The following is a 25,658-nucleotide window of genomic DNA, read 5'->3' as shown; positions in this document are numbered from 1 at the left end:
GCGTGTCAGAGCCGCATTTGCGTCATCAGGTCGTGTCACATGCAAACCGTCCCCTTGGGGCTTCGTGAGCTTCTTGCAGACGGACAGTAGCACGCCGGTAGACACATTGCTGCGCAACACACCAACCATGGCGACGACACGCCTTCGCAAAACCTTCCACTACCCCGCCGACTCCGACAGCGACGAACCACCCGAAGGCATCGACGAACAGGAGCAAGAACAGCTGATCTCCACGCTCGCGGCGCAGGATGCTGACAAGACTGCGCTGTACACCGTATGCCTCATTAGCCTATCAACAAGCCCCCATATCACCGGGCTCTACAAAGAAACGCGTCACTAATAAAAAGCACGTAGAAAGCCTTCCTCGCCCTTCCCCTCCTCGCCGGACTGGCATTCCTTCCCTCGCTCCTCCGGCCGACCTCGTTCTCTGCATTCCTAACCGCGCTGCTGAGTCTTACCTCCCTGGGCTGTACGACCTACGTGCTGTACTATCTCCCCCTGCCGCCGTCGTCTGAGGGTCAGGGCGAGAGACGTGATGGGCGGGGCAGATCATCGTTCGGTCCAGACGCTGAGGACAAGGGACCGGTGGAGAAATACCTCGTGTATCTGAACGGGGCTCTGTGTGGAATTCTTGCACTGGGAGAGTGGATGGGTAGGGAGAAGGGTGGAGGATGGGGTTGGTTGCCTGCTGGTGAGTTTAGTGGACTTGATGGGGAATGGCAACTGATGGGGGACGATGCTGACCGTGCTGACCACGTGACAGTCACCTTCGTGCTGGTTTTGACTGCGAGAGTGTTGCTGAGACCGGTGGATGTTGCTGGGTTGGAGGGGTTGAAATATCGGTATAAGGGCGCTTGAAGATCTGCGCATACAGCATCTCGCCATGAGCCAGGAGGCTATTGCCAACAGGCTTAACATGTCTGATTGGGAGGTGCAAAGCGTACGGTGTCGCAACCGCGAAGTAAGTCTATTGCCTATATCACTTTAGCGCTTCGAAGCTAATAGATAAAAGGAGCATCAGATTGCTGAAGTGCTTTCAAATCGCCGGCGCTACCATCCGGCGATCTTCATAAGTGAAGTATAGTGGGGTTGACGTACTAGCCACGATAGTAGCAACACTTCACGGTTTACGATCCCTAGCCAGAAACACCAAGGGGACTGGAAAAACGAGCGTTGTTGGGTATCTAATTCTCCGGCGGCCAGAATCCAAAGCAGGACTCGCGCTGCATGATCTACCCAAAGCCTCTCGCACCAAGAATCACTAGCTCTCCGCTGTTTACAGCATCATACTCCTTCGCCGCGCAGCCGCCCTCTCACTCCTCCCGACAGCAGCCTCAGTCGCCGCTACTGCTGACAAGGCCGGGTTACTCCTGTGCTTCAGCTCTCTTATGGCTTTAGTCCTCGCGCTTTCGCCACCTGTTCCCCTCGGAGCTGGATTGGTCCCGGCCGTAATCGATGGGTTCATGGAGGACATTGACGAATGGCGCCTTGCTGCTCTGGCCTTGACTATCTCTTCCACGCCGTCCCGCCTAGCTTTTGCTGCCGCGTCTGGCGGTGACGATTCTGGTACCTCGTAGACACCCAGACTAGGACGGCCAGATTTTGTATCCTCCCTCGGGATTGGCTCTGACGTCTCTTTTAAAGGCCTTCGCTTCCTTCCAGCGGCATCAGAAAGCAGCGCCGACACCGCGGCCGCGGATACCGACGCCTTCCCCAGCACCACTTCCTCCTCGTCCTTGACCTCCGCCTCTTCGCCCATCTTCCCGCTCTTCCCACCAAGCGGACTCCTCGGCTCCTGTTGCACCCGCTCAGCCAACCCCTTCCACGCCTCGTCCTCCCCCTCAACCCTTTCGCGCTTGATAACCACCGTCCGCATCTTCCTCTCCTCGCCCATCCCTGGCCCAGACGCAGGCACCGGTGTCGGCAGCGCACTCCCCCCCACCGACCCCTCCCTCGTCAAGTCCATCGACGCAGACCGCTTCTCCTCCCGGACAATGGGGATCGCGTCCACAAGCTCCTTCCCCGGCCGCCGCATCTTGGCCACGAGACTCGGCTCCGCGTAGTTGACGGCCGCACGCACGCGTCGTCCTGGTCGGGCTGCTGGCTGGCCGTCGGTCCCGCCTGGCTGGTTCAGATCGCCTGGTGGAGGCGTGTCTTTGGCCTCTGGGCGTGCGGTCGAGGGCGCGGTCGAGAGGGGGGAGAAGAGGTCGAAGCCTGCAGGTGTTTTGGGCGGGAGGTCTGCGGTTGGGAGGGGCTCGGAGGCGAGTTCGATGGTTTCGAGCAGTGGTGGCGAGTCCGCGGTGGGTGGTGGGATGGTGAGGGTTGTTGAGGCGGGCTTGGGCTTGCGGGCGTGGGGGCGCGGGCGGTGGGTGTCTTTGCTTGGGAGAGGGAGTCTCTTGATCGGATCTGCGCTGGAGGCGTCGAAGGTGGAGGCTTTGGAAGGTTTGCGGGGTGAGGTGGATGGATCGGTGTTTATGGGTCCTGATAGGCTGTTAGCTGACAGCTCGCGCTGAGCTAGGTAGGCTATAGAGTTCAACTTACTCTCTCCTAAGACTTTCCGCGGCGACAGGGCGAGCGTCTTGACGCCCTCCTCTAGATTTTGCACTTCCGTCCCTGTTCCATTTGGCTTCCGACTGAATCTGAAATCTTCCGCCACCACTTCCTTCGGCACCCTCTCCTCCTCTTCTCTTGCGCTCAACTTCCTCTTCGCGCCCGTCCTGAGTGTTTGTCCCGCACCCGTCTCACCCCTCACCACATCGCCGTCATCCGGCGGAGACTGAAATACAGCCATCCTCTTGGCCCCCATCTTCTCCCTCCCAACCACTCCATCCTTCCTCCTCCGTCTCGTCTCCAAGTTCACCGACAGCTCGTTCGGCACCTCCTCCTCTTCCCCCTCACACACCACAGCCCCAGCATCAAACTTGATTGGATCTCCCTCCCCCTCATCTTCAAAATGCGCCACAGGCGGTGGCCCCAGTTCCGGGCTCTCGCTCGCCTGCGCCTCAACCAACTCCTTCAGCTCCTCCGAGCTTTCCAGTGTCTTGCGCCGGTCAGCTTCCGGGGCCGGAAACAACGCACCCTCGGTGATGGACGGTAACAACGCCTCGTCGGCAGCGTCCCGTGCAATCAGGAAGCCGTTCCGCCATGCGCGCTCGGAGGGGGGTTTGCGCTTTGCCGTCGCTCCGGGGCGCGGTGGGCGGGAGGGGTCTTGCAGACTTCCGAGCTCTGTGACTAGGCCGGTGAGCTCGTGGATCTTGGCGGAAAGGGCGTCGCGGATGGTGGCGAGTGCTGTGGCATCGGCGGCGTGGGGTTGTTGGGAGGAGAGTTGCGATTGCAGGTCTATGACCTCTTCGCGCAGAGAGAGATTCTGCGAGAGCAGCCGCGAGATCTCGGCTTCGAGGGAGCGGATCCGGATGCTTTGGCTGGAGTTTGTTTTGGCGAGGTCGCGGTTTTGACGGATGAAGCGGCGTTTTACTGTGGATATTCGAGGAGAGTCAGCAATTTTTGTGTGCACTTATCCTGCCTATACTCCGTGTCGGTGTGGATGTCTGGAGGTGGCTTTATGGCTCGCGGAATGGGATGGAAGCGTACAAGCATCAATCGTTTCCGCTCCCGCTGCTGGGGCCTCATTCAGGCGCGCCATCTGCGCTGCGGCGGGGATAGCGACGGTAAGTATACTGCTATCGGGGCCGGCAAAGTGATTGAGCACGGTTCTGACAGCACGAGAAAGCGTTGCTGCCGCTGAAGCTGCTCTCCAAGGTCGGTCGTGAAGGACGGTTTACATGTCAACAATCGCACGGACCAAGTCTTCGCAACGGCGCCGCAGCACGTGAAGATGGCATCGCGTCGCGTGAGAGCCCCTCCACTTCAATCCAACCACCATTGAACTCGGCGTTACGCTTGGGGAAGCCCCCATCTCATTCCGCAGCAGCTTCGATAGCTACCTCACGCACACGGCTCGCACAATGTCCCACCGCCCCCTCCCCTCCCACCTCCGCGCCCATCCTTCCTCCGCAAACCACCTCCAGAGCGCCTCCTCCTCCACCGGCGCATCCCCCCTCCTCATAGCGCGCATCAACGAGAAGAGAGCCGAGCTCGCAAGCCTGAAAGAGCTACGTGACCTGAGTGCCGGGCTCGCGGATCAGATGCAGACGCTGGAGTCGAAGCTCGCAACGCTGGCGGACGGGACGGAGGCTGTTGCAGTCGTATTGGCGAATTGGGGGGCTGTGCTTAGGGCTATTGGGATGGCGAGTGGTATGTTTTTCATCTTTGGGTGAGAAGATGGTTACTGACAGGCGTGTGTAGCGAAAATACCGAAGCCGAAAGATGCAGATGCGGAGGGAGACGCGGATGAGGGGAGGAAAGATGGGACCGTTCCGCTGCCGCAGACGCTGGTGCGGATTCCGACGCAGCAGGCGGCGCTGCTGCCGCAGGCGAGTAGTGGAAGTGCGGCCGATTGAGGGAATGCCGGGGCGGAGTCACGAGCACAACCATTTACCACGCCTGAAACGCGGTCCTCAAGGGCCGCGGAGCTCTCAACGAAAAGGTAGCTCGTCTGGGCTGGCTGTGCCATCGTTACGGATACGGCGTTCTTGCCTCAGCGGGTTGAGAGCTGGGAATAGAGCCGATGCGTATCATGAGTCTAAACGCTCACCGGGGGCTATGGGAACATATGGCTGGAGCAACTACAGGAGATTCTATCATCACCCTACACTCGGAGCGGAGACTGCACTGCTATGGCCGACAAAGCTGCTTGGTCGGCAGACCTTCCTGTCGAAAGGCAACGCAGGCCAAGGGGCGAGATGTTATCTGGTTAGAAGTTCCAGACATGGTCTTGTATTGAAGCGGATGTCAAGGGTATCTCTTCCGAAAGAGACAAGCAGGCGAAGTGTAAGGCCTGGTGTACCATATGGATGCCACGAAGCCCCCCGAAGTGGATTTCATGTTCTTATTTCCAGAGCCACAGGTGGAGAAAGACGAACGCGACGTGGAAACAGTGTTGCATTTTTACATCAGCGAGTACATAAAGTACCTCCAAGGCTGACCACAGCCGCTCTACGACTCCAGTGGCGGCGTATCAGCGAACAACGCAGCCGATAACGCCTCCGGATACCTGCTACCGTGCACCTCAGCTTCCTCGCACGCCTTTCTAATCTTCTGCTCCTCCTCCTTCGTCAACTTGACCTTGAGTGACCCCACGTTCTCCTCGAGCCTTTCAACCTTTGTCGTCCCCGGGATAGGGAAGATGTCGTCCCCCTGAGCCATCAACCAAGCAAGGGTGAGCTGCGTAGGCGTGCAGCCTTTTTCCTTCGCCAACGCTGAGATCTCGTCCACCAGCTTAAGGTTCTTAGGGAAATTCTCCTCGCTGAATCGCGGTGCGTGTTTCCTAAAGTCGCCTTCCTCAAAGTCATCCGGCGACCTGATAGTGCCGCTTAACATGCCGCGGCCAATGGGGCTATATGCCACTATCGCCACGCCGAGCTCGCGGGCCGTCTTGAGCAGCCCGATCTGATCGCTCTCTATGTCCAGCGCGAAGGGGCTGTACTCGATCTGCACGGCGTCGACATGGACGACCTTGCATGCGCGGCGCAGGGAGTCGGAGCTGCATTCGCTGAGCCCGATGTACTTGATCTTGCCCTCCTTCTGCAGCTCGGCCATCCCCTGCACCGTTTTCTCGACAGGTGTCTTGCCGTCCAGTCGATGGCAGTAGTACAGGTCGACGAAGTCGACGCCGAGACGCCTCAGGCTCTTGGCGCAGGCTTCTTTGCACCATTCTGGCGTGCTGTCGACCACCGACTGCCCGTCGTCGGTCATTCTGTACGCGAATTTGGTCGCGAGGAAGATGTTGTCGCGCTTGCCGCGGTTGTTGGAGAACCATTTGCCGAGGAAATCTTCGTTGTCAGCGTACACGTCGGCTGGAGTTGCGTTAGCATCGTTGATACATAGCTGGCGCTGGACGCTTCACGCACCGGTGTCCCAGAAGAGCTCGCCGATGGCATATGCCTTGTCGAGGACAGCGAAGCGCTCCTCATCGGGCTTCGGCTTGCCGTAAAAGGCACTCAAGCCCATGAGGCCGAAGCCCAGGGCTGTAACTTCAGGGCCATTCTTCCCCAGTTGGTGTGTTGGTAGGCCAGGCATGATGTGGCTGATGAATGTGAGTCTGCTTGGAACAATGGTTATGTGGGCGAGCTCGACGATACGGCAGTCCTTTATACGCAACGCAGTCCGGACTGTCAGCGTGGAGATAATAATGATGTATGACGCTGCACTCGGAACTAATGCAGAGTTAACAACGCTGCGGCTCTTCCTGCGAAGTCGAGATCTCGAATCAGGTCCGTCGTTGTGGAAACCCCACCGCGCGGCTTCTCTTTGTAAGCACTGAGATATCTTTCTCAGCAACGCCTCAGTCGCGTCGTGCATAGTGGAGTCAGCCTGGCTTTCGCCGAGCCTCTGGAGTATTGGACAGATGATTATCTTATCAAGGTGGATCCTGCCAAAAATCATTTGAACGGCTATCGATCCGAGCTTGTTCACCTACCTTGACCGTGTCGAGTGGTTGGGGGCCAAATTCTTACCTCTCCATTGCTTCGAGATACTCCACGTTGCAAAAGGATTGAGAATTGCCAAGCCTCCTCACGAGCAAAGAGATTCTCACAGTCTTTTTAGCATATCTGCTTATAACACAGCCAATTCATATCCGATTTCTATAATAAGTAGCTTGTTTTAACCATAAATATGCGCCCTTTAGTTTTATAGGCTATTCTTAAAGTGTAGGCCTTTACCTTTTAGATAATTCTAGAAAGAGCGTCTGCGCCTTAAAAGCTTAGTTCTCTTAGCCAGGAATACTCCGCGATTAGTCCAAAGTGGTAAAAAGAGTAAATTCTAAGATATCTTTATAACCACGAAGGCTAGCTGTAAGGTTAGTATATATAATTATAGCGCACGCTTCTGCGAATAGAATAAGCCTCTACTTATAGAAATTGCACGCGAATTGGTTGCGCTACAGGTGGATATCTTCGAACGAGATTTTCTGAATTTCGCTGCCAAGAGGGCTTGGCAATTCTCAACCCTTCTGCAATGGGGAGTATTTGACACGGACCTCCGAGTCGATCTAGATGTGCAATCACGTCGGTACAGAGATGCTACGTCGGTTGTTCGCAGTAAGCCTAAACAAACCTAGAGTTGATTTGCTCAAACAAATAGTGAAAGCGTTTGAATGCATACAAAAGCAAGTCTGGCTTGTTTGTGACTCTGTACAAGAGTATGTATCGGCTGCGGCAAGGGAATGCTGACCGTAATCACGAGTCTATGGTTGGTGGAGCAGGTTCACTCTTCAGCGACCGCGGTGCTGTCACGGCACAGTACCAATCCTACCCAAAGAAACCCTTCAATTGCCAAAGGTGGCTCACAAATCTTTTTCCTCTTTCCAATACATTCACGCAGTCGAATGGTCAAATACTACACAGCACGTCGAACAGCAAAATAGCTCCTTAAAATATTCATATGCCTCAACACCGAAGTCATCATGACCGTCGACAACATCCCAATAGTCTACAACTTCTGCTTCCGCCCCATCCATAACCTTGTCCTCTGGCCGTTCGGATACGCCGGAGCCCCCAACATCCACGACGGCCCAACCCTCTGAGTCCTCCTTTTCTGGATCCCGAACGCACTACTCTGGGATCCCATCTTCGAGCCGCTCTTCCGAGCAAAAGCTCTTAACGAGCCTTACCGGGGTGCGAGGACCGTCAAGCAGTGTTCAAAGACAGCGGCCCGCAGCTTCGTTGTGTACTTCGTGTTCTGGTTGATTATGTGCGCTTGTATGTGTCTTGGTGGTTACGGAGTTCTGATCGTGATGGCGGTAACAATTTATGTAGTACTTCCGCTGATGCTCGGCTACTTTGGGATAGAAGCAACGCGTGACGGCGCTCGGGTACTTCAAAGGTTCGAGTTAGGATGTTGTTAGTGTCATCACTCAAAGCACGGCTAGGTTTTAGGAAAGGTACCTAGGTGGAACTCTTGGGAATGTGATGGTGCTGCAATCGTAGAATCACAGCGACAGCTTTAGTTCACACAACGGTCTCCTTCTAGGCGCATCTGATGGTTTCACGGCTCCTGCTGCACCAATAGAGTGAATTCTTTGCTACAAAACAAGACCTAGCGGAAGACCGACAGAGAGATAATTGATGGGGCTCCTCTTCCACCTCAGCCCCACTCCTGCCAGGCTACTACAAGTGTAGACGGCTCGAATGATCCGGCTTGATGCTAGCAAGTCTGTCAAAGGCGATTCCTACACCAGTTTCTTGATTTGTTTCCATTGTATCTAGCCGTCATGCAGAAGCTATCCGCGATGTCTACCGGTTCGGACGTTGAACGGAGACGCAAGTACTGCTGGTACCAAGCTCGATCTCTTCAAATGTTATGGCACTGCCTTTCAGACCGGTCCAGCACGTTCGCGACGAACGTAACAAGGCCCTTCCTGAGCTACGATTATGGCTAGGTTCGGTTGTGGTTCGACGATGCCGGCTTGCATGGTTCGGGTGCTCGGGATGTCTGGTTTAAATATGAAAGTACAACACATTCATAATAGAGCGGAGGTGATTGTGTCGAGAGACGCCCGGTTTCGCGTTGGGCGCCGGAATGAACTCTTGAGAGTGGGAGATCAATCAACGCGTTCCTGGAAACTAGCCAAGCGGCAATACTAGATAGTGCTAACAGTAAAGCCAGTAAGTCAACGAGGATATAGTGAGTCTTTATCTACCAGACAACTTGACTGAGAGCGTTCCCCATCAAGACACGCTTGTCTTTGTGCAATGAGAAGAAGTTTGCAACCCGAAGGACTACTTGAGGTTCACCAGGATTGGGGTCCGGTAGACACAGTATCAGCTGTTGGTGAGCTTAATTGCAGTTCGATTCGCGCGCGGAGAGGAATGGCCAGGCTGCTTGTGCCTGTTGCTCGGTGATACAAGACCAGAAGGCCAAACAGTAGTTGAGAGGCCAAGCGGCCTAGGATGATAATGATGCAGTTAGTCCTCTGTGATACAACAAAGTCCACCGCTGTTACCTCGTCGCTCTGAGTAGTTACCCCGCTTACCGGAGTACGACCCAAAATCCCCTGTCGGAGTACCTATATCTGAGCTGCTCTTCCCGCATAACATGACTAGTCGGGCGATGCTCGAACTCCGAGCTCCTTCCCACAGAAACAAGACCAAAGACCATTGAGTACGTAGAATGTCGACAGATGTCGGAAAGCACGAATGATTGCGGCTCAACAATGAATATGATGATATTGGGACGAAGAGCTGAATCTCCGGCAACGTTCTGCTGTCCGCGTCGCTTATCTCAGGGCGTGAACGGCTATCTCATGCTGCCAAACCTGAATAAAGCCTTACAATCAATTCCCGCTAAATCCAGTCTGCCGTCGGGTTAGTGTTGCTCACGCGCCCTTTGGGCTTCAATCAGACCACACTCAGGCCACACCAAGCCCTATTCAGCTCGTAACCGCACAGAGTAGCATTTAGCTCCGACGCCACTCAAAACGGCAATTCTTGAGGGTTGAAGACGGCAGTGACATCTCATGATATCTGAACTCATTGATTACGGCATGCTAAAATAGAGTAATGGGATGAAGTTGTAACCGGGGTGTAGGAACACACCGAGACCGAGGAGGTCGAAGCGTAATTGAAACACAGAACGCATGAGTATTTGAATATTGTTTTGACTAGAGTCCTAGTCGCGCACCCGTCGCTCACGCCGTTCCCGTATGACTGGGGAGACGCGGCCTTTGTCCCGGCCGTTTTGCGCTGGAAATTTCGATAAGCTACAATCGCGTAATGTGCTCCCGCAACCTGATACCATTCTGCGGACTGGTGCAAAGCGGCCACGGTTTATCTGCCCTGCCCTTTTACTTCTAGACAGATACTAGGGGGTTGCATGAGCGGCTGACCACGCTCCTGCGGCATACAGCCAATAGTAAAATTATTTTAACTCAACGCCGTAATCTAAGTGGTGAGCTGCAGAGCGGGAAGCAGGGAGCGTGGCCAGCCCGCTTAGGCAACCCCCTTGTATGTGACCACTTCAGAGACCTGCCTGAGAAGCCTTGAAGAGTGGAGTCCAATAAATACCTTGTAACACGTGTCGGATCTCGGGACGTACACCGTTGGCCGCTGCTAATGGAATCGGACCAAGTGCTGGTTGTACTGAAACTATAGAGGACTCGGCGATGAAACACAAGGAGCAAGATGACTAAGGCTCCGTGTAGATCGCAGCGGCGCCGCTTGGCGTGGTGACAGCGTGGAGACACCGTTATCGGAGAAACATAGGTGTTCTCGTCTACTTCAATTATTTTAAGGTAATAATGCCCTCGTTAGGCGAGCCATGCGCTTCCCCCTGATGTTGTCCTCGCGTGGACGCAGGATGTCTTGCAGATATGAGCAGCGCTGGAGTGCAAGAGCAGAAAAGGATGGGCGGCCCAAGCCGCCGGCAACGTGTCATGGAGTGGGGCGTTCATGCAGCCACACACGTGGGAGTAGCCGGCTGGCAAGGAGCACCGGTATTGATTCGGACATTCCTCGAGAGCACCTTCGCTTGCACGGGTCGAGATGGTCGTTCTGTGTCGCCTTTCCGCTCATCGTCAACCCCCTTTGCTGATCAACCTCTCGAAGTTTGGGTTGCCAGCGCGCGTGGTGCAAGGGATCGCCTTCGTCCGCTCCTCGTCCGCCCTCTTCTCATCCAGGTTGTCGGGATCGAGGTTTTACCCGAACAGGGCCTCCAGGCTGTCAATCGCAGCGTCGAAGAAACCGATGATGCCGGTCCTCGCTGCAGCACGTGCCGGCCAGCTTCATCGATGCCGGTTAGCCAGCGAGTTTGGCCGACTGATCTTCAGTGCTTGCACAGCATCTTCTTTTCCCCCTGGGCCAGCGCCACTGTGGTGATCCTCGTTGCGGCGGCACGAGCAAGACTCGTCATCGGGGCGTGCTCGTTGCAATTACTCGAGTAAACTGTGAACGGCAACATGGTCGTCTTGGACTGTCATTAGCTAAACAGTGGTCAAACCTGGGAGCCGGCCGCCGACCCCCCGTAATAGAAGTAGCGAGGGAAGCGCGGAGGAATGCTACGCTTGGCCGATCATGTAGATGGGGGCCGAGGCCAGACGCGGCTTCTGCTCCATGTATTGTCTTCTTGTGAGACAAGCGAGAGGCTTGAAGTTTATTGTCTGGATCTTCTGCTCGACGGCTTCAGCAACAGTGATGGCTGCGTCATGCATAACATGGCGAGCGCAGAAAAAGGCTCCTGGCGGAGACCCAGAGCAATGATTTATGGGTCAGTATTGCAGGACAGAGGCTGACAGGCACGCCGAGGCCAGCAACTCGTATCAAACTGCATTCTCTAGCCTTGACGCCCGCATGTTTGCGTGTATGCAACTGAGTCCAATGTTCCCATGCATCCGCCAGGCTGAGTGGGCGCCGCGCGGGCGCAGCGAGCAGACACAGGCAGGAGCAATAGAGTGGAGCGGCCTAATCTGCAACGAGCTCGATCTGCAAGGGTGGCCGCTGTCGTCGCGTGGAAGCCATGATTTTCGCGTGCCAGGCGCTCCCCAGCCCCAAGAGCTAGGCTGCCCAGTGAGACGGAGCTACGCTGAAAAGCCCTTGCTAGCCCGTACCCACCCTCCCTAGGCCTAATCGTCGACGACTACACGCTCCTACCGACCTTATGCTGCCGACAATCCCTCTACCACTTCCTTCCTCCTCATCGTCCGTCGCAACGCGGAGCTGCGCATCGCCAATTCGACTCCTCAACTCATATTGCCCTAAGACTCAGCCGGCCGGACATCCGCCGGATATAAGAGAACCTGTACCTCCGTAGCCTACATCCTCGGTCGAAACGAATACAGCCATCCTCGAGCGATAACATATTGGGGGTGAGAGAGAGGACAGACGAGAACGGCGTCTCCGACTGCGCGATCGCCCAAGCCTCCCCATCGACAACTCCACTGCAGGCACGCCGGGTCGAGGCCTCCGCGACCAGAACCACGCCCACGCGGCAATTCCGAGGACCAGGACATAGACTCAGCTGCACAGCTGTCGGGACACGCAGCAAAGTCCGGATACGGCAGCATTGTCTCACAAACCTGCAAGCCTCGAAACGCCCAGCTGCACCTCATCGGACGCCGGGTGGCGGCATTATCGATTTAATCCTCAAAGCTGGAGGATAGACACAGAAAGCTACTCCGCAAACCTTCGAAGGCATCGCGTATACCTCCTCTGGAGCAACGCGCTGACGGCTTCAACGCGCCGGATCACAAGATGCATCAGACTTCGTCGAGGTTGTTGCGGATGACGGATGATGATCGGCCATTTACTCGGGTAAGCAACTCGCCGAGACTCAGTTTCCATTTTCCTCGAAGATGCTAGGCGGGGAGATGGCGGACGGCCCTGAAAAGGTGCTATATAGTTGCAGCATGCACCAGTGAAGGATAGACCGGGGAACGCGAATCCCTCCTCGTCCATTTTCTTCTTCATTTATCAACCTACTCTGTCGAACGGCTGCCCTGCAGAACTCCAGCATGCAAAGTGGACCCTGCAGTGAGCCGACCGCTGATTTACGGTTTACTCGTCTGTTTCTGCGGTCAATATCACAAATCTCATTGAAGAGCTTCATTGGGGACCTCGTGTAGAACCCGGTGTAGCAGATGTTTTCAAATCACTAGGATCACAGGGCTTCATCTTTCCTTATCAAAGACACGTATAAGCTAACAGATGGCTTCGCAGGATTTTGAGGATCTCTTCTCAACGTTGATGGTTAGCCTACCGCTCACGCCGCACCGAGTGCGGTTTCAGAAGGTGGAGCACACCTTTACCTCCGAGGAAGCAGTTACGAACCTGGGCTCCTTAAAGTTCTCGCAATCAAATCGCATGCCAGATCCGAAAGACCCGTCGAGGATAGTAACGACGACGACGACGACTACTTTCTCCATGGCGAAAGAGATGGCTCGCTCCGTGTGTCAAAAGTTCTTGGAGGCCAGATTCATCGAGTCCGCCGACGGCAAAATGGACTTCGCATCCAAGAGCGCGGTGTGGCAGCTCACACCCAAGGGGATGTACATTCTGCAACGGTTCTGCCAACGCAACGGTATCAACCAAAGACACGTATGCGAGGTTCTAGAGTCTCCGCGCAATGTGATGCACCTGGTAATACTGGAAAGAGAGCACGACACAGACAAGCTCAGTCACGACCAAGCCACAATCGAGGTCATCTTCCGGAGATTCGCTGGGGAGGGCGGACCGAACGCGAAGGCCAGCACATCAGCCTCTGACTCTGATTCTGTACACGAGTATTCCACCGGCCTGGTGGGAGTAAAGATGGCTCGGGAACGCAAGATTGGGGACAAAGTTTACTGGAACACCTTCACCGGCAAGACATCCGTAGACTGGCTCATGGACTGCTGCACAATGGTCGATAAAAGAGAAACCTATGAGATCTGTACAATGTTCATCGAGTACGGGTTGATGCGGCCCGTAGATTCAGCACAGGCGCGCAACCACCGATTTCAGCCCCTGAAGAGCGCCATTTACTATGTGACCGAGAAGGGGCAAAGAGTGGCCGGCTGGATCTCAAGCCCAAAGAGCTCGGTAAATGGAGACGTCCCCGTCAACAGACCGCGCGAAGGTGCAACAAGAGATTCGAACGCCAACAGAATGACCATAATCGTCCGTGATCCGGCGCTACGCTTACTCTTCCGGGAGTTCCTGCGCGATACTCACTGCGAGGAGAACCTGTCGTTTTACCTGGACGTGAAGGAGTTCCTGGACAACTATGCTATGACAAAGCAGAACGGCATAACTCCCAAGCTGGAAGTGATCAGAGAGACGTTGGCAGCAGCTTACAGTAAGGCTAGACTGACGAATGTTGCATCCTTGCCTGTGCTCACCTAGACGTAGGCCTGTACAACGCTTTCCTCGCGCCGGGGTCGCCGTGTGAACTGAACATCGATCACTCACTACGCACTGCTCTCGCGGCACGCATGACCAGAGCTGTCGGCGACAATGAAGCTATGATTGTCAGCCTCGACGAAGTTGCCACGCTCTTCGATCAAGCGCAAAACTCCGTCTTCAAGCTCATGGCAAGCGTACGTTGTTCTCCTCTTTGCACTCGTAGACTCTCACTGACAGTATCACGAAGGATTCTGTACCCAAGTTTATGAGAGAACCGAAGTACAGCGCCATTCTTCGGGAACGGAATCTGGAGGCGGCGCTTGGCAGCAGCGCATTACGCTCCACATGATGATCTCAGCTTCATATTTCTAGGCCGCCCATCTTACGACCGGTCCGCCTGCATGGATTCACGATCCCATCGATACCTTCAGCGTTGCTTTCTTCCGTTAGCTGCGATAGACGTCTGAGTTCTCCCGGACCGAAAATCCCCGTCTTAGGCTCCCATCACCCCCGTTCGCAAACCCTGAAGATCTTGCATGTGGCGAATCTGCACGGCAAAGATCGGACCAACCACCTCTCGGCGCTCTCTCGGCGGTGTCCGTGCCAGCAGCGTGCCGATCCCCCATCCTCGGCCGTTGCGCTCCGACGCCCTCTTTTGCATCACCTGGAAGTCTGGATGGAGTTGCCGGAAGCGGTTGTTGCTCTGTTTTTTTGCTCTTGCTAATTTCTCGTGATCCGATTGACGTGGCATTCCTACGGGTTTTTGCATAGCACTAGACTGGCGCCGGCGATTTGGATTTGTTTTCATGTGCCTTGAAGTCCAATATCAGTTGGATCGGGTTTACCAAGCGGCATTGTTTCTTCATTTTTATCCGGACACGGAATGCTGCAAGCACTTGTGCCGCTCCAGCGATGGTGCGGCCAGCGCTCTCGCCTCCGCGTGGCGGTGGAGAGCACGCCGCTAGAGGGTGAGGTTGTCCTGTATATTAGCGACTAAGAAAAAATCACACTCAGCAGCAGCACTCTGTTGACTTGCATGCAGCGGACTTGTTACGCGCGCAGCCCTTTGAATGCATGGTGATTTCCCTTAGGCCGTAAATTAAAATGAGCACATGCTACCGCGCAGGCGCGCCGCTTATCGATGGAAAATCGCGTGTTTACCAGCGCGCCTCAGATGGAGCAGGCGCCAATTGATCCCCATCCACGCGCTTTCGGCTTCTCTATCCTGATCTCTTTGCTTCCAGAGCTATTCGGCATGTTCTAAAGGTGCAATGGCACGCTCAGCGCCTCCGAATGTACGTGCTGTTCTCTCCGCAGACGCGCGTCTATCTCGTCCTTGACTAACCACCGACCTCTTGTCCAGTCTCAAACAGCACCACTACCGACAAACCTCCCCTTCCGACTAATATCCCGCACCATCGGTCAAGGCGCCTACGCATTGTACGCCTCCCTCAGTCCCCGTTCCTCTCCAAATCCTCAGCCAAGAGGAGCCAGACTGATCCGCTCACTACACCAGCATCCGTAAAGCCGCTCCTCCCCACGCCCCCACCCCCGTAATCGCCGTCAAGTTCATAAACAAAGCCCACGCCTTCTCCACCGGCCGCCTAAAACCCTCCCAGCTCGCCAAAGAAATCGCGCTCCACCGACACCTGGGCAAGCATGTCAACATCATTCAGCTGCTCTCCGCAGGCGAGGACCCGGCCTGGACATGGATCGCCATGGAGCTGGCGGACGGCGGGGACCTCTTCGACAAGATCGAGGCGGACGCCGGCGTTGGAGAGGACATTGCGCATTTCTACTTCGTGCAGCTGGTGGCCGCGGTTGGGTATATGCATTCCAAAGGCGTCGCGCACAGGGACATCAAGCCGGAGAATATTCTGCTGAGCGGGGAGGGGGATCTCAAGATCGCGGACTTCGGGCTTGCGGCGCTGTTCCAGAAGGATGGGAAGAAGAGGCTCTGCGCGACCGTGTGTGGGAGCCCGCCCTACATCGCGCCTGAGATCGTGGCGGGGAAGTTTGGCAGGAAGGGCATGAATAACGGGGGCATGCTGCCGAAAGACGAGGGCGGGAACGCCGGCTACGAGGCCAACATCGCAGACATCTGGTCCGTCGGCGTCGTGCTCTTCGTGCTTCTGGTCGGCAACACGCCTTGGGACGAGCCGACGCGGAACTCGTACGAGTTCAACGAGTTCGTCGAGACGCGTGGCCACACAACCGACGAGCTGTGGCGTAAGCTACCGCCGGAGATTCTCTCGCTGCTGCGCGGGATGCTGAAAGTGAACCCGGGGGGCCGTTTCTCCCTCGACGACGTGCGGCGGCATCCTTGGTTCACGCGTCTCAACCCCTTCCTTGACCCCAGCGGCCGCTCTGCGAACCCCCTCGGCCTCGCGACGCAGATGCTCGAGAACCTCCGTATAGACTTCACCGCCGACCCTGTCGCGGCCTCCCAGCGCCAGATCGACGCTACGCAGTACCCGGCTCCCGCCGCGACACAGCAGCCTCGTCCCTCCCATACCCACGACACCATGGATCACGACCACCGCCCCCACCTCCTCTCCTCTACGCAGCCCGAAACACCAGTAGCAGACCTCCCCTTCGACTGGGAGCGGCCGCCCCGTCTCGCCGCCTACGACGGCATCAGCGCCTCGCAGCCCACGACAGCATCCACCTCCGCCGGGGGTCACCGCCGCCAGCTCTCGGCCTCCTTAGTCGACGCGCTATGCGAAGACGTCTCCCTCAGCCAATTCACGCCCCACCCTACCGTCCCGCTCTCCCTCACCCAAGCCGCCCAGCGCTTCAAGGACATCCTCCCCTCCTACTCCCTCGCACGGCTCGTCTCGCCGCTGCCGTTGCCGCACCTCCTCGAGACGCTGGGCGCCGCGCTCCATGCCCTCAATATCCCCGTGCCGCTCGCCTCCGTCGCGCCGGCAAACGGCGACGCCATGGCGCACCAGGATGCGCAGCAGGCGTACATCAGGATCAAGACGGTGGATGGAAGAAAGCAGGGACTCAATGGGACGATTGTGGTCGAGCGCATTGGAGAGGCTGGACTGCTGGAGGTGCGGTTCGTCAAGGCGAAGGGCGATCCGTTGGAGTGGAGGCGGTTTTTCAAGAATGTGGTTGCGTTGTGTGGACGTGAGGCGGTGTTTGTGCCTGGGGAATCCCAGTAAGGATGGGTCAAGCGTGTGGGGCTCCTGGGTGTGTGTGGTGCAGACGTCTTTTCGTGTGGGATTGTACAGGTGTGAGCGGCTGCGGTATGGTTTGGCCTGTTGGGTAGGCGGCTGGATTGTTAAGAGTGGCAGTTTATCTTCGCGGTTTGGATATGCAGCTTTTTTTCCCTTTTTTCTTAGGGGTTTAGAACTTTTGGGCTTTATACCATTGGGCGGCGCTTGATTGGATACGTAGCCCGCAGCTAAGCAGGAGGGTATGAATAGCATCCCCTCACCAGCTGCAGCGGGAAACAAACTGTCCACCGTGACGGGCGATTGACTATCCGAGGTTCCGGTGCTCTCTGCGGTCAGTCTAATCTACGGCTGCATACAGAAGTCTGAGCTGAAAGAAGGCCGATAAGCAACAGTACCGGCCAGTCAGAGCAAAACAAGCCGGCGAAAACAATTTGAGATACTCCCACGGACCGGAGGGAGTTTTGTGATGTCTAAATTCCATAAGGCGAAGGAGAACAGGGCAGTAGAAAGAGGCGTATATCGGACGTGGCGGATTCAAACAGGAGATCAGGGGGAATGGTGTCGCGCTTCACGTTGACGGAACCACCCATCTGGTCACCGGTGGAGCAGGAGTTCGACTGCACTATCGAGACGGTTGGCGACAGGGACAATGAGATTCGAGATATGTGTAGCGAGGTTGAATCTGGTATAACAGCATCATCTGCGCCGATGCGGTTATCCACCACTGCTCAACTGCTCTGGCTTTCAGACATAGGATTAAGGGCACAAGAACTAAGCGGCTTTCTTTAATGGTCAATGGACAGACGATAGCCATCAAGTAGAACAAACCAACGGAATTGCAGGGGCGGCTCGACCCGGAGCGAGGGTGACGGAACTGCCATCACGTGACACGCAATGGCTGGTGAACGAATCGTGGTTGACATTGGATGCAACACGCTACTGTGGGTTGACCTCTTCTGGCATTCAATAGTGCGGGGCAAGCATGTAACGCAGGTATTAAGCAAGGCAAAAGACTAAGATTGGTTCCAGTTGCTTATTTTGATTGGAGTGATGTTACAGCCAGAGACTATGTGAAACCGTTGCTGCCGAGTAAAGACAAAGAGACCAGCAGGAAAACACACACAGCCCAAAGTCCCCCGAATCATCCGTAATGTGGTATCCGACGTTCAGCGCTTAGTCGAAGGGGTTGGTGCGGGTGCCCCAGTAGACGAGGAACATGGACAGGCCGACGGTCTCGAACACGCGGGCGAGAGCACCGACGGCAACCTGGTCCATTGGGCGCTTCTCGGTGGCAATCTGGGAGACGATCTGTATAACATGTCAGCAACCATCCATTGAGGTGCTCGTCACGGGACGAAGCATACCGAAGGAGCAGCGGTGGCCATCAGGATAATGGAGCCGAGGTAAGCAGCGCCCTTGTAGGTCAGGGTACCAGTTGCGTTGATCAGAGCGCCAACACCATAAGACTGGATGGCAGAGCCGACGAGCGAGCTACCCCATGCCGAGGCGGCGCTGGCGGCCTCCTTTGACTTGAAGAACTCCTCCTTCGAGTTAGCGGCCTGGGCCTGGCGGTAGGTGTCACCGAACACTGGGCCGAGGACGGCAAGGGAGACGGCGTGGTTGAAGAGGGTGCCTAGCGCGATGGCTGAGGGCTTGACGGGCGGGAGGTCTGCGGAGAGTGATGATGTCAGCTCAATGAACTCGGAATGTGAGCAATACGAATGAAGCGTGAACCGGGGCGATGCAAGCATGATTGATTGTCATCTCGAGTCGATGTCGTTGATGGGTGAAGCTTTTGCAGTTATGCTCGTCTCCGCTCATCGTGCGACAGGGGAGCAGGGGGCGTGCGGGGAGCTTACAGTGAAGAGTTGCCATTGCGACGAGTGGGTGATGTGTGGAGTGAGTTGCGGGATGGTCTAGATGGAGTTGGTTGATGGAAGAGTGTGATGGAGTTCGATGGAGCTGGTTGTGGTGAGAGAAGGAAAGGAGAGACGTCGGTTGTTGTGGTTTTGTAACTGAGCAGGGAGTGATGTAATGCGGGCCTGCACATGATCTGAGCGCCAAAGATGTCCAGCCACTTCTTCACGGCCATCGCTTCCTTGGAACTGCCCGCCTGTCAGTTTGCGCTTAGCCCATTCACGAGCGGCACTTGCTCGATTTCGCGTTGGCGGCGCCCGCAGCGAACGCTTCGTCCGGCGCTCGCTCTGCGCCACAAACTCCCGTAATTTACGCTCTGTGGCTTCGAGCGGAGGAACCTCCCACTGGAGCATTCCACCATCGGGATACGTCATAGCCGAGGTACGCGTACTCGAGTAAAGCTCGCCGACGTTCCCCAATCTTCAGGATGAAACATGCCTGCAATCTTTACAGCCTTAGCTTTACTAGCCAATAGTATCGCATTGTGAGCATCTGTCGCAATAGGTAAGCCTACTAGCCGCAGAACATCAAACAAGCATTCCCATCATTCTGCACGATATCATGTCCGCCAAGGTTCTGTATCTTGTGGTCATCTATCGAGGGATTATGCCACTGGATACAGAGGCCGGCATCAGACTTACCGGCATATATCGATATCTGCCGAGCTATCCATTCCTCGACCGTCCATACAAGGCGGGGACGTGGGTGAAAGGAAGCGTTCTCCGGAGAGAGCTGAGCGTCAAAGCCGGTGCCCGGTTATACTGTCAAAGCTCATAGCGGACTTGCCGTAAGGCACAGGGGGCTGGGAATGCCAAACCCATCTAATACCCTTCCAATCCTATCGTCTATGTTTGATCTCATCCAGTTCATCACTATGTAGAATCGATCGTTTCTATACTTCAAAGTGCTGGTCTCGCTCTGGAGCTGTATTGGCATGCTCATATCCCATCCTTAAAACCTTAGTTTGTGGTAAGAGTCACGATAATTGAGTAAATCCAAGGATCAAGAAACGCATAAACAACGGAGAAGAAGCTGTTAAAAGGAACGGACGGGTTTTTGTCAAGGAACTCCGGCTGGTACTATTGACCTCCACCTCCGGTACAGTTCAAGCAGCCTCACTAAGTACAGTGCTTAACTTTGATAACGACTTGGAACAAGAAAGAGCAAGGCAAGAGTTACGGCCGCTTCCTGTCGAACCATCCAATCGGCAAGTCTACCTGAACGCACAAGACAACCGCAAATCCACCAAGGTTTCTGTTGGCCAAGCTTGAAAAATGACACCGGCCCGCCGCCATATGTTTTGAACATTGCCACTGCTCGACATGGTTAACAACACTCGAGATGCAAACCAGGACCGCATCAGAGACGCCGCTTCAAAGATTGGAGTGTGCACAGAGAATCTCACGATGAAGAATTTGTCCGCTTCTATCCTCACGTCTAAGACTGGCGAAGGCGAGACTGCCTTCTCGGCTGGAAAAGCCCAAGCTCTGCCTCTCTTACCTCTGAGTCCAAATCCCTGGGTGGCGGCCAGCATTAAGACAGTGGATCCCATGAGAGCCTCCTACGGCCTTAGGGTGCACGGCCGGCGTCCTCTAGGTACGGAGTGAGTGTTCGTGACCAGTACCGGTAGTCTTCACCTTCCTTTAACTGTAGCTTTCTCCACTGTTGCTGGTGAGACCGCTGTGATTGTGTGGACACTTTGTACCTTCGGCTATCAGGAGCGGGACGCACCCTGTCATAGGTCTGCAAATACCAACACGGAGTTCGCAAAGGAAATACCAAGGCTACAATTGTCTGGGCCGTTGGTGTCTGCAAGCACGGAACACGTTCCGCTAAAACCAGCTCGGGTTCATCCATCTCTTGGTTACTGAACTCTACACGGTACCCGGGATACACAGAGTAGTCCGATCCCGTGCCTGGCGGAGAGTGCGTGCTAAGATCGCAGGCTTGTCCTGCTGAGACTGTGCTCGACTGGCCTTGGTTGAAACGGATGATACTGATTCCGCATCATCGTCGCTGGAGCTTGGCAGGTTTTGCCGGACCAGATTCTTCACCTTTCAGTCGTCGTGCGAGGGTGAAAGGTGATCAGATTCTTGTGTGGCAGAAACTCCCGGTAGATCATGTTGCGAAGTCCTGTTGGAAGTACGCAAAGCCACTTGTTAGCTCGGAGCCGAAGGATCAGATCTGTGGTGTTGGAACTCCAGGTGGCTCGAATATGCGCTGGTTCTGGCGTTTAATACAGACTGTGGCCGTGTGAATCGATCTGGGGACAGGCTGAATGGTGCTTGATCGTCTTGTCAGCGCTTTGGCGAAGTTGTCAAAGGGAAGGCATGGCGGACGGTAGAGTGCTGTGTGGTATTGTCAGCGGTGAGCATCCAAAGCATAGAGTGTCAACAGCTTACCTGACGAGAGTGGTGACGGCAGTTGAACAGTGTTGGTGAGCAAGGTTGGAGGCTTAAAGCATTGCCAGCAGTGAGTACCCAGTCGGCAGAGTCTCTGCGACACACCTCATAGCCTGGCGCCGTGTCGAGCCTGACCGAACGAGTCCCGGGCAGTTCGAGGGACGCGGCCCCTTAATATCGTCAACATCTTAGGTCTCGGGCGGAAAGGCGCCTCTCTGGATCGCAAGCAGCAGCTTAGAGAGTTTGGCGGTATGGAAAGAATCACCATGGAAGCGGGAGTTCATGTCAGCCGGCTGTAAGCTCGAGGCTGTTACACTCATCACGGAATCTCCCTAATGATTGGGTACCGATGCACGATGAGAGGCTGATATCGGAGGTAGGTATGTATGTAAAGGTTGACGATGGAAAGAATGGTGAGGATACGGTGGAAGAGCGTTGCTGCTGTCGAAAGCGGAGCAGGAGAAGCGGTGTAGAGGCATCGACGTTGCGGACGAGCGTTGCTTCGCTCGAGCTAGATTCAGGAGAGGTGTAGTGGAGGTGTCAACGGTGTTTGCTGTTGGCCGACGTCCGTCCCTGAATTGGTTCCCGTAACACGGCGCTGTACTTTGCTTCGCTCCTGAACGAAGGGGTGTGAGGGCAATAATCAAACAAATTGAACGGGAAATGGTGGTGATTAATTGAGCTGTGAGGACTGAGGAAGAAGCAGTTGTAAATACGTTGAGATGGCGCCGAGGAACTGCATGGCACTGTGCTCAGGTAAACAGCAGAGAAGGAGGACAGCAGGAGCGCCATCACACTGGATATTAACAACAGTAGCTGCTGGCGCTTGATGTTGTACCGCCGAAGACCGGAAGAAGCGGCGATTCAATTATGGTGAACATCATCCGCAGCTTTATCTACAGCTTCGAGCTAGCTTACTGAACGTCGTGATCACCAGCCTCGGGAAGGCGTTGAAGCTTTGATGTTCTTTATATATATCATTTGAACACTGCTGCAATCAATGGAGCATTTTCCAGAACGAAACAACCCTACGGTGCAGTTCGAGTTGCTTGTTGTCTCGACTATGCAACATGACTGCACGCCTATATTAACCTACACAGCCGGTCTCGACATGGGCGCCGGGTGGGCCTTTTGCAGAACGAGGGACCTTCCAAGACTTCGCGTATGAACCTACATCTTATCGCCTCCAGCAAGTTCCTCTCCTGCTCAGAGCGCCTAACCGTCACCCAACTAAATAGATCCCATCGCATCTGGTCAAGTAGATTCTATCGGTTCCGCGCCCGGAAATTCTGCATAGCGGCGAATTCGAAGTACCTGGGGTAAAATCCCGCGTAATCCCAGTCCAAGATCCAAAGCCGGCCATCAGGGTCGAGCAACAGATTCTGCGGCGCAAGATCATGGTGGGTGAGGACGAAGGTCTCGGCTATTGGAGGTATCCATTTCAGAGTGTGGCCTGCCTCCTGCGGCGTATCGGGCGTCCATTTGCTGATCTCATGCTTGAAGGACACCCAGTTGATCCAGAATTTGAGGAAGCGCGTTATGACTTCTGGGCTTGAGCGCGCAGCCAGTTCGTGTCTGTCCTCGAGATGGAACGACCTGCACTTGCCGGTCGCCAGCGATCCCGCGGCTGGCGAGGTCACGGACCGCAGGAGATGGATGTACCCGGCGGAGCTGTAAGGCTAGCTTCATGGTTACGATCCAGCTCGGCTGCGGCCATGTTTCTCCTAATGTACTTCCATGGATTCGTTCCATGACGCACCATGTGTCATGCTCGAACTCCAGCGTTCATCGAATGCCAAGGACGCGGATTCCAAGCTGACGAGCCACCTCCATGGCCCTGAGCGTGTCCTCCAGCCCGTCCCGTTTGTAACGCTTCGAGAGGAGATTGGTGGATAATACGTGTACGCTGGCGTTGTACTTTTCGCACACGCAAGGAGACTCCCAGATGTGGCGGACGAGGTCTGCCGGAGAGTAGCTGTGCAGCAGATCTTCTTAAAATTTCATGATGCGAAAGGGGCTTTTGTTCCTTCGCTCTTAACTGCCAGCATGCTAACTCAACGCATCCGCAGGACCTGATGTAACACGGCGTACCTATTTAACGTATACGCGACTACGGAAGGCGGGACAGTAGCTCCAGAAGACAAGGTAGAATAGTAAGGTTTAGAAGCCTTCGAAGATGACGGAGCGAGGAGCGTGCGTACTGGAAGTGTGTACAGCGAGCAAAGCAAATATGGGGAGAAGGTGAGCGTGTGAAAATATGCGGTATCCCAGCTGGGTACCTACATATTTATTCCTACATTGCTTTGATTTTATCAACCATGGAGCTATTCTGGTAGAGCTTAGGGTCAACCGGACGTCTCGGCTCGAATGCAGCGTGTTTAAGGGTACGCAGCGGAAACGAAGTTGTGATGCTTTTGTACTCTTCAACGGTGGAACGAGCCGCAGGGCAAACGTCCGAGTGGCTTGAGATGACCTCGTCAGGAAAACGGCAGCAGACAGGTACGTGCGTGCGCGCAATCGAGAGCACTATATGCTTCTAGAGCGCGACTCTTGTACTCTGAGTTACGTATAAGCTCTCTCTCACTGTTCTGCGCAATGGAACAAGTTGGTTCGACAAAGGCCCCACGTACACCCTTCAATTGAGCTCGAAGATCCATAACTCACCCCGTGACTATACGAAACCCCATCTTTCTTGCGTAGATGGTTCTCTTGTCGCAGCGACCCATAGCTGCGCTGCTGTACTCAACCCCCAGGAGCCGTCGCCGTCTCCATCCCCTGCCTCTCCGGCGTCCACGCCTCGTCCTCCTTACTCACGATAACCTCATGCACCTCCGGTATCCTATCGTCGACAATCTCCTTCCCGTTGACCAGATCGTTCTCCGTGACACGTTTATGCGCCGCCCCCTCATCGGCCGCAATGCCCGCCTTGACGTGTCTCGTGACAAGCCGCTTGCGCGCGGTGTCGAAGTCGACCTCGACAAACCACAGCTCGTCCATCATGGCTGCGGCGTCGCTCCAGGGCGGCTTGTTGAGGGAGAGATAGTTGCCTTCGAAGATGATGATCTAGATGCGGCATGTACGATCAGCCTCCCATGGCCAGAGTTCCCTTGCACTGGTTCCCTCACACCACCGCTCCAGCCCCCCAGCCACTGGAACAAACTACTCACCCTCATCCCGGGGCTAATCCCAATATCCCCCTCGACCGGATCCTTCACTTTGTGATCAAAGCTGGGCGCAAACACCGTCTTCGTTTCCGGGAGCAACGGCTTCCTCAGCTCTTTCACGAGCGTTGAAAACCCCTCCCCATCAAACGTGAACGCCGCGCCCCTCCTGGCATGCGCGTTTACCGGGTCCGGCATCGCGTCCAGCTGCGCGCGCGACAGGTGGTAGCCGTCCACTGTGTGGGGTGTTAGCGGTTGTCTGAGCTGCTGGTGTCTTGAGAAGGTGGAAGGAGGAAGGGGAAGGGGGACTGCGGGGGAGGAAGAGGAACTTACAAGGCACGAACGCCGCGATGGCATTCCCGCAAGAGGCGCCGGGGGATTGGTCGTGGTAGCGGTCATTGATGCGGTTCGTGACTTTGGCCGCGAGCGTCGTCTTGCCTGCTTCCGCGTGGACATAGTCAGCTTGCTGTACTACTCTCTGCAGCTCGCAATTCTTTCCTTGGATAGTGTGTAGGGAGAGGTAGGGGTTGCAGACTTGCCTGACCCGGGGATGCCAGACACGGCGACGAGGAGGCGGCGGGAGCGGGGTGTGTGTTCGTATTTCTCTGCCCATCGACGCTGTCAGCAATCTGCTACTGTTGGGGGGTTGCCAGACGGTGGCTTGGGATGGGGTTTTGCGCGGCTTACCCCATAGCTTCGCGACCAGCCTGTTCACCTGTTCGTCCATTGTGGGTTGGGGTAGGTGTTGCTGTCGCAGCTATCGGATCCCTCCATTGAGCAGCCGATGCTAGCTTATTAGGATAGGAGAGCAGGGCTACACAGTGGTCGGGTGTAATGGAAATACGACCGGGCCTTATCAGCTTCGGCGCCCGAAGAGCCTTGATGTCCGGAGGTGTGCGATCAGCCGCATTCGAGGCGGGCGTGCTGCACGGTGACATCGGTCGGTGGAAGAAGGCAGCGAAGGCCAGTGTTCAACACTGCTCTTAGGAAACATCATTCATGGAGGGCCAGCAAATGCGCCATCTTGCGTAACATGCTTCATACTGGTATGCTGCATAG

General features: G+C 55.5%; 9 protein-coding genes across 9 annotated transcripts; 4 read left to right on the top strand and 5 right to left on the bottom strand.

Annotated features, from left to right (window-relative positions):
- Positions 1-127: 127 nt before the first annotated feature.
- W97_08106 (uncharacterized protein) lies at positions 128-858 on the top strand (the record flags this gene model as incomplete). The annotated part of the gene is made up of 3 exons (XM_007785975.1): positions 128-274; positions 355-691; positions 764-858. 3 exons carry the CDS (start codon positions 128-130, stop codon positions 856-858), a joined length of 579 nt encoding a protein of 192 aa, XP_007784165.1.
- Positions 859-1,276: 418 nt separating this feature from the next.
- W97_08105 (uncharacterized protein) lies at positions 1,277-3,643 on the bottom strand (the record flags this gene model as incomplete). The annotated part of the gene is made up of 3 exons (XM_007785974.1): positions 1,277-2,481; positions 2,542-3,474; positions 3,592-3,643. The coding sequence occupies 3 exons, from the start codon at positions 3,641-3,643 to the stop codon at positions 1,277-1,279; spliced, it is 2,190 nt and encodes a 729-aa protein (XP_007784164.1).
- Positions 3,644-3,965: 322 nt separating this feature from the next.
- On the top strand, positions 3,966-4,460 carry W97_08104 (uncharacterized protein; the record flags this gene model as incomplete). The annotated part of the gene is made up of 2 exons (XM_007785973.1): positions 3,966-4,254; positions 4,306-4,460. 2 exons carry the CDS (start codon positions 3,966-3,968, stop codon positions 4,458-4,460), a joined length of 444 nt encoding a protein of 147 aa, XP_007784163.1.
- Positions 4,461-5,055: 595 nt separating this feature from the next.
- On the bottom strand, positions 5,056-6,138 carry W97_08103 (aldo-keto reductase AKR13; the record flags this gene model as incomplete). The annotated part of the gene is made up of 2 exons (XM_007785972.1): positions 5,056-5,915; positions 5,970-6,138. The coding sequence occupies 2 exons, from the start codon at positions 6,136-6,138 to the stop codon at positions 5,056-5,058; spliced, it is 1,029 nt and encodes a 342-aa protein (XP_007784162.1).
- A 6,620-nt stretch (positions 6,139-12,758) lies between these two features.
- Positions 12,759-14,283, top strand: W97_08102 (uncharacterized protein; the record flags this gene model as incomplete). Its single annotated transcript, XM_007785971.1, has 3 exons — positions 12,759-13,887; positions 13,941-14,128; positions 14,182-14,283. The coding sequence occupies 3 exons, from the start codon at positions 12,759-12,761 to the stop codon at positions 14,281-14,283; spliced, it is 1,419 nt and encodes a 472-aa protein (XP_007784161.1).
- Positions 14,284-15,205: 922 nt separating this feature from the next.
- On the top strand, positions 15,206-17,104 carry W97_08101 (CAMK/CAMKL/CHK1 protein kinase; the record flags this gene model as incomplete). Its single annotated transcript, XM_007785970.1, has 3 exons — positions 15,206-15,229; positions 15,298-15,374; positions 15,451-17,104. The coding sequence occupies 3 exons, from the start codon at positions 15,206-15,208 to the stop codon at positions 17,102-17,104; spliced, it is 1,755 nt and encodes a 584-aa protein (XP_007784160.1).
- A 1,188-nt stretch (positions 17,105-18,292) lies between these two features.
- Positions 18,293-18,870, bottom strand: W97_08100 (uncharacterized protein; the record flags this gene model as incomplete). The annotated part of the gene is made up of 2 exons (XM_007785969.1): positions 18,293-18,427; positions 18,484-18,870. The coding sequence occupies 2 exons, from the start codon at positions 18,868-18,870 to the stop codon at positions 18,293-18,295; spliced, it is 522 nt and encodes a 173-aa protein (XP_007784159.1).
- Positions 18,871-22,703: 3,833 nt separating this feature from the next.
- Positions 22,704-23,207, bottom strand: W97_08099 (uncharacterized protein; the record flags this gene model as incomplete). Its single annotated transcript, XM_007785968.1, has 2 exons — positions 22,704-23,117; positions 23,172-23,207. The coding sequence occupies 2 exons, from the start codon at positions 23,205-23,207 to the stop codon at positions 22,704-22,706; spliced, it is 450 nt and encodes a 149-aa protein (XP_007784158.1).
- A 973-nt stretch (positions 23,208-24,180) lies between these two features.
- W97_08098 (uncharacterized protein) lies at positions 24,181-25,326 on the bottom strand (the record flags this gene model as incomplete). The annotated part of the gene is made up of 3 exons (XM_007785967.1): positions 24,181-24,501; positions 24,606-24,835; positions 24,933-25,326. 3 exons carry the CDS (start codon positions 25,324-25,326, stop codon positions 24,181-24,183), a joined length of 945 nt encoding a protein of 314 aa, XP_007784157.1.
- Between the last annotated feature and the right edge of the window lie 332 nt (positions 25,327-25,658).

This window comes from Coniosporium apollinis (assembly GCF_000281105.1).
Source record: "Coniosporium apollinis CBS 100218 chromosome Unknown supercont1.49, whole genome shotgun sequence".
NCBI classification, from domain to species: Eukaryota; Fungi; Ascomycota; class Dothideomycetes; genus Coniosporium; species Coniosporium apollinis.
This window is presented reverse-complemented; position numbering and strand designations above follow the sequence as displayed.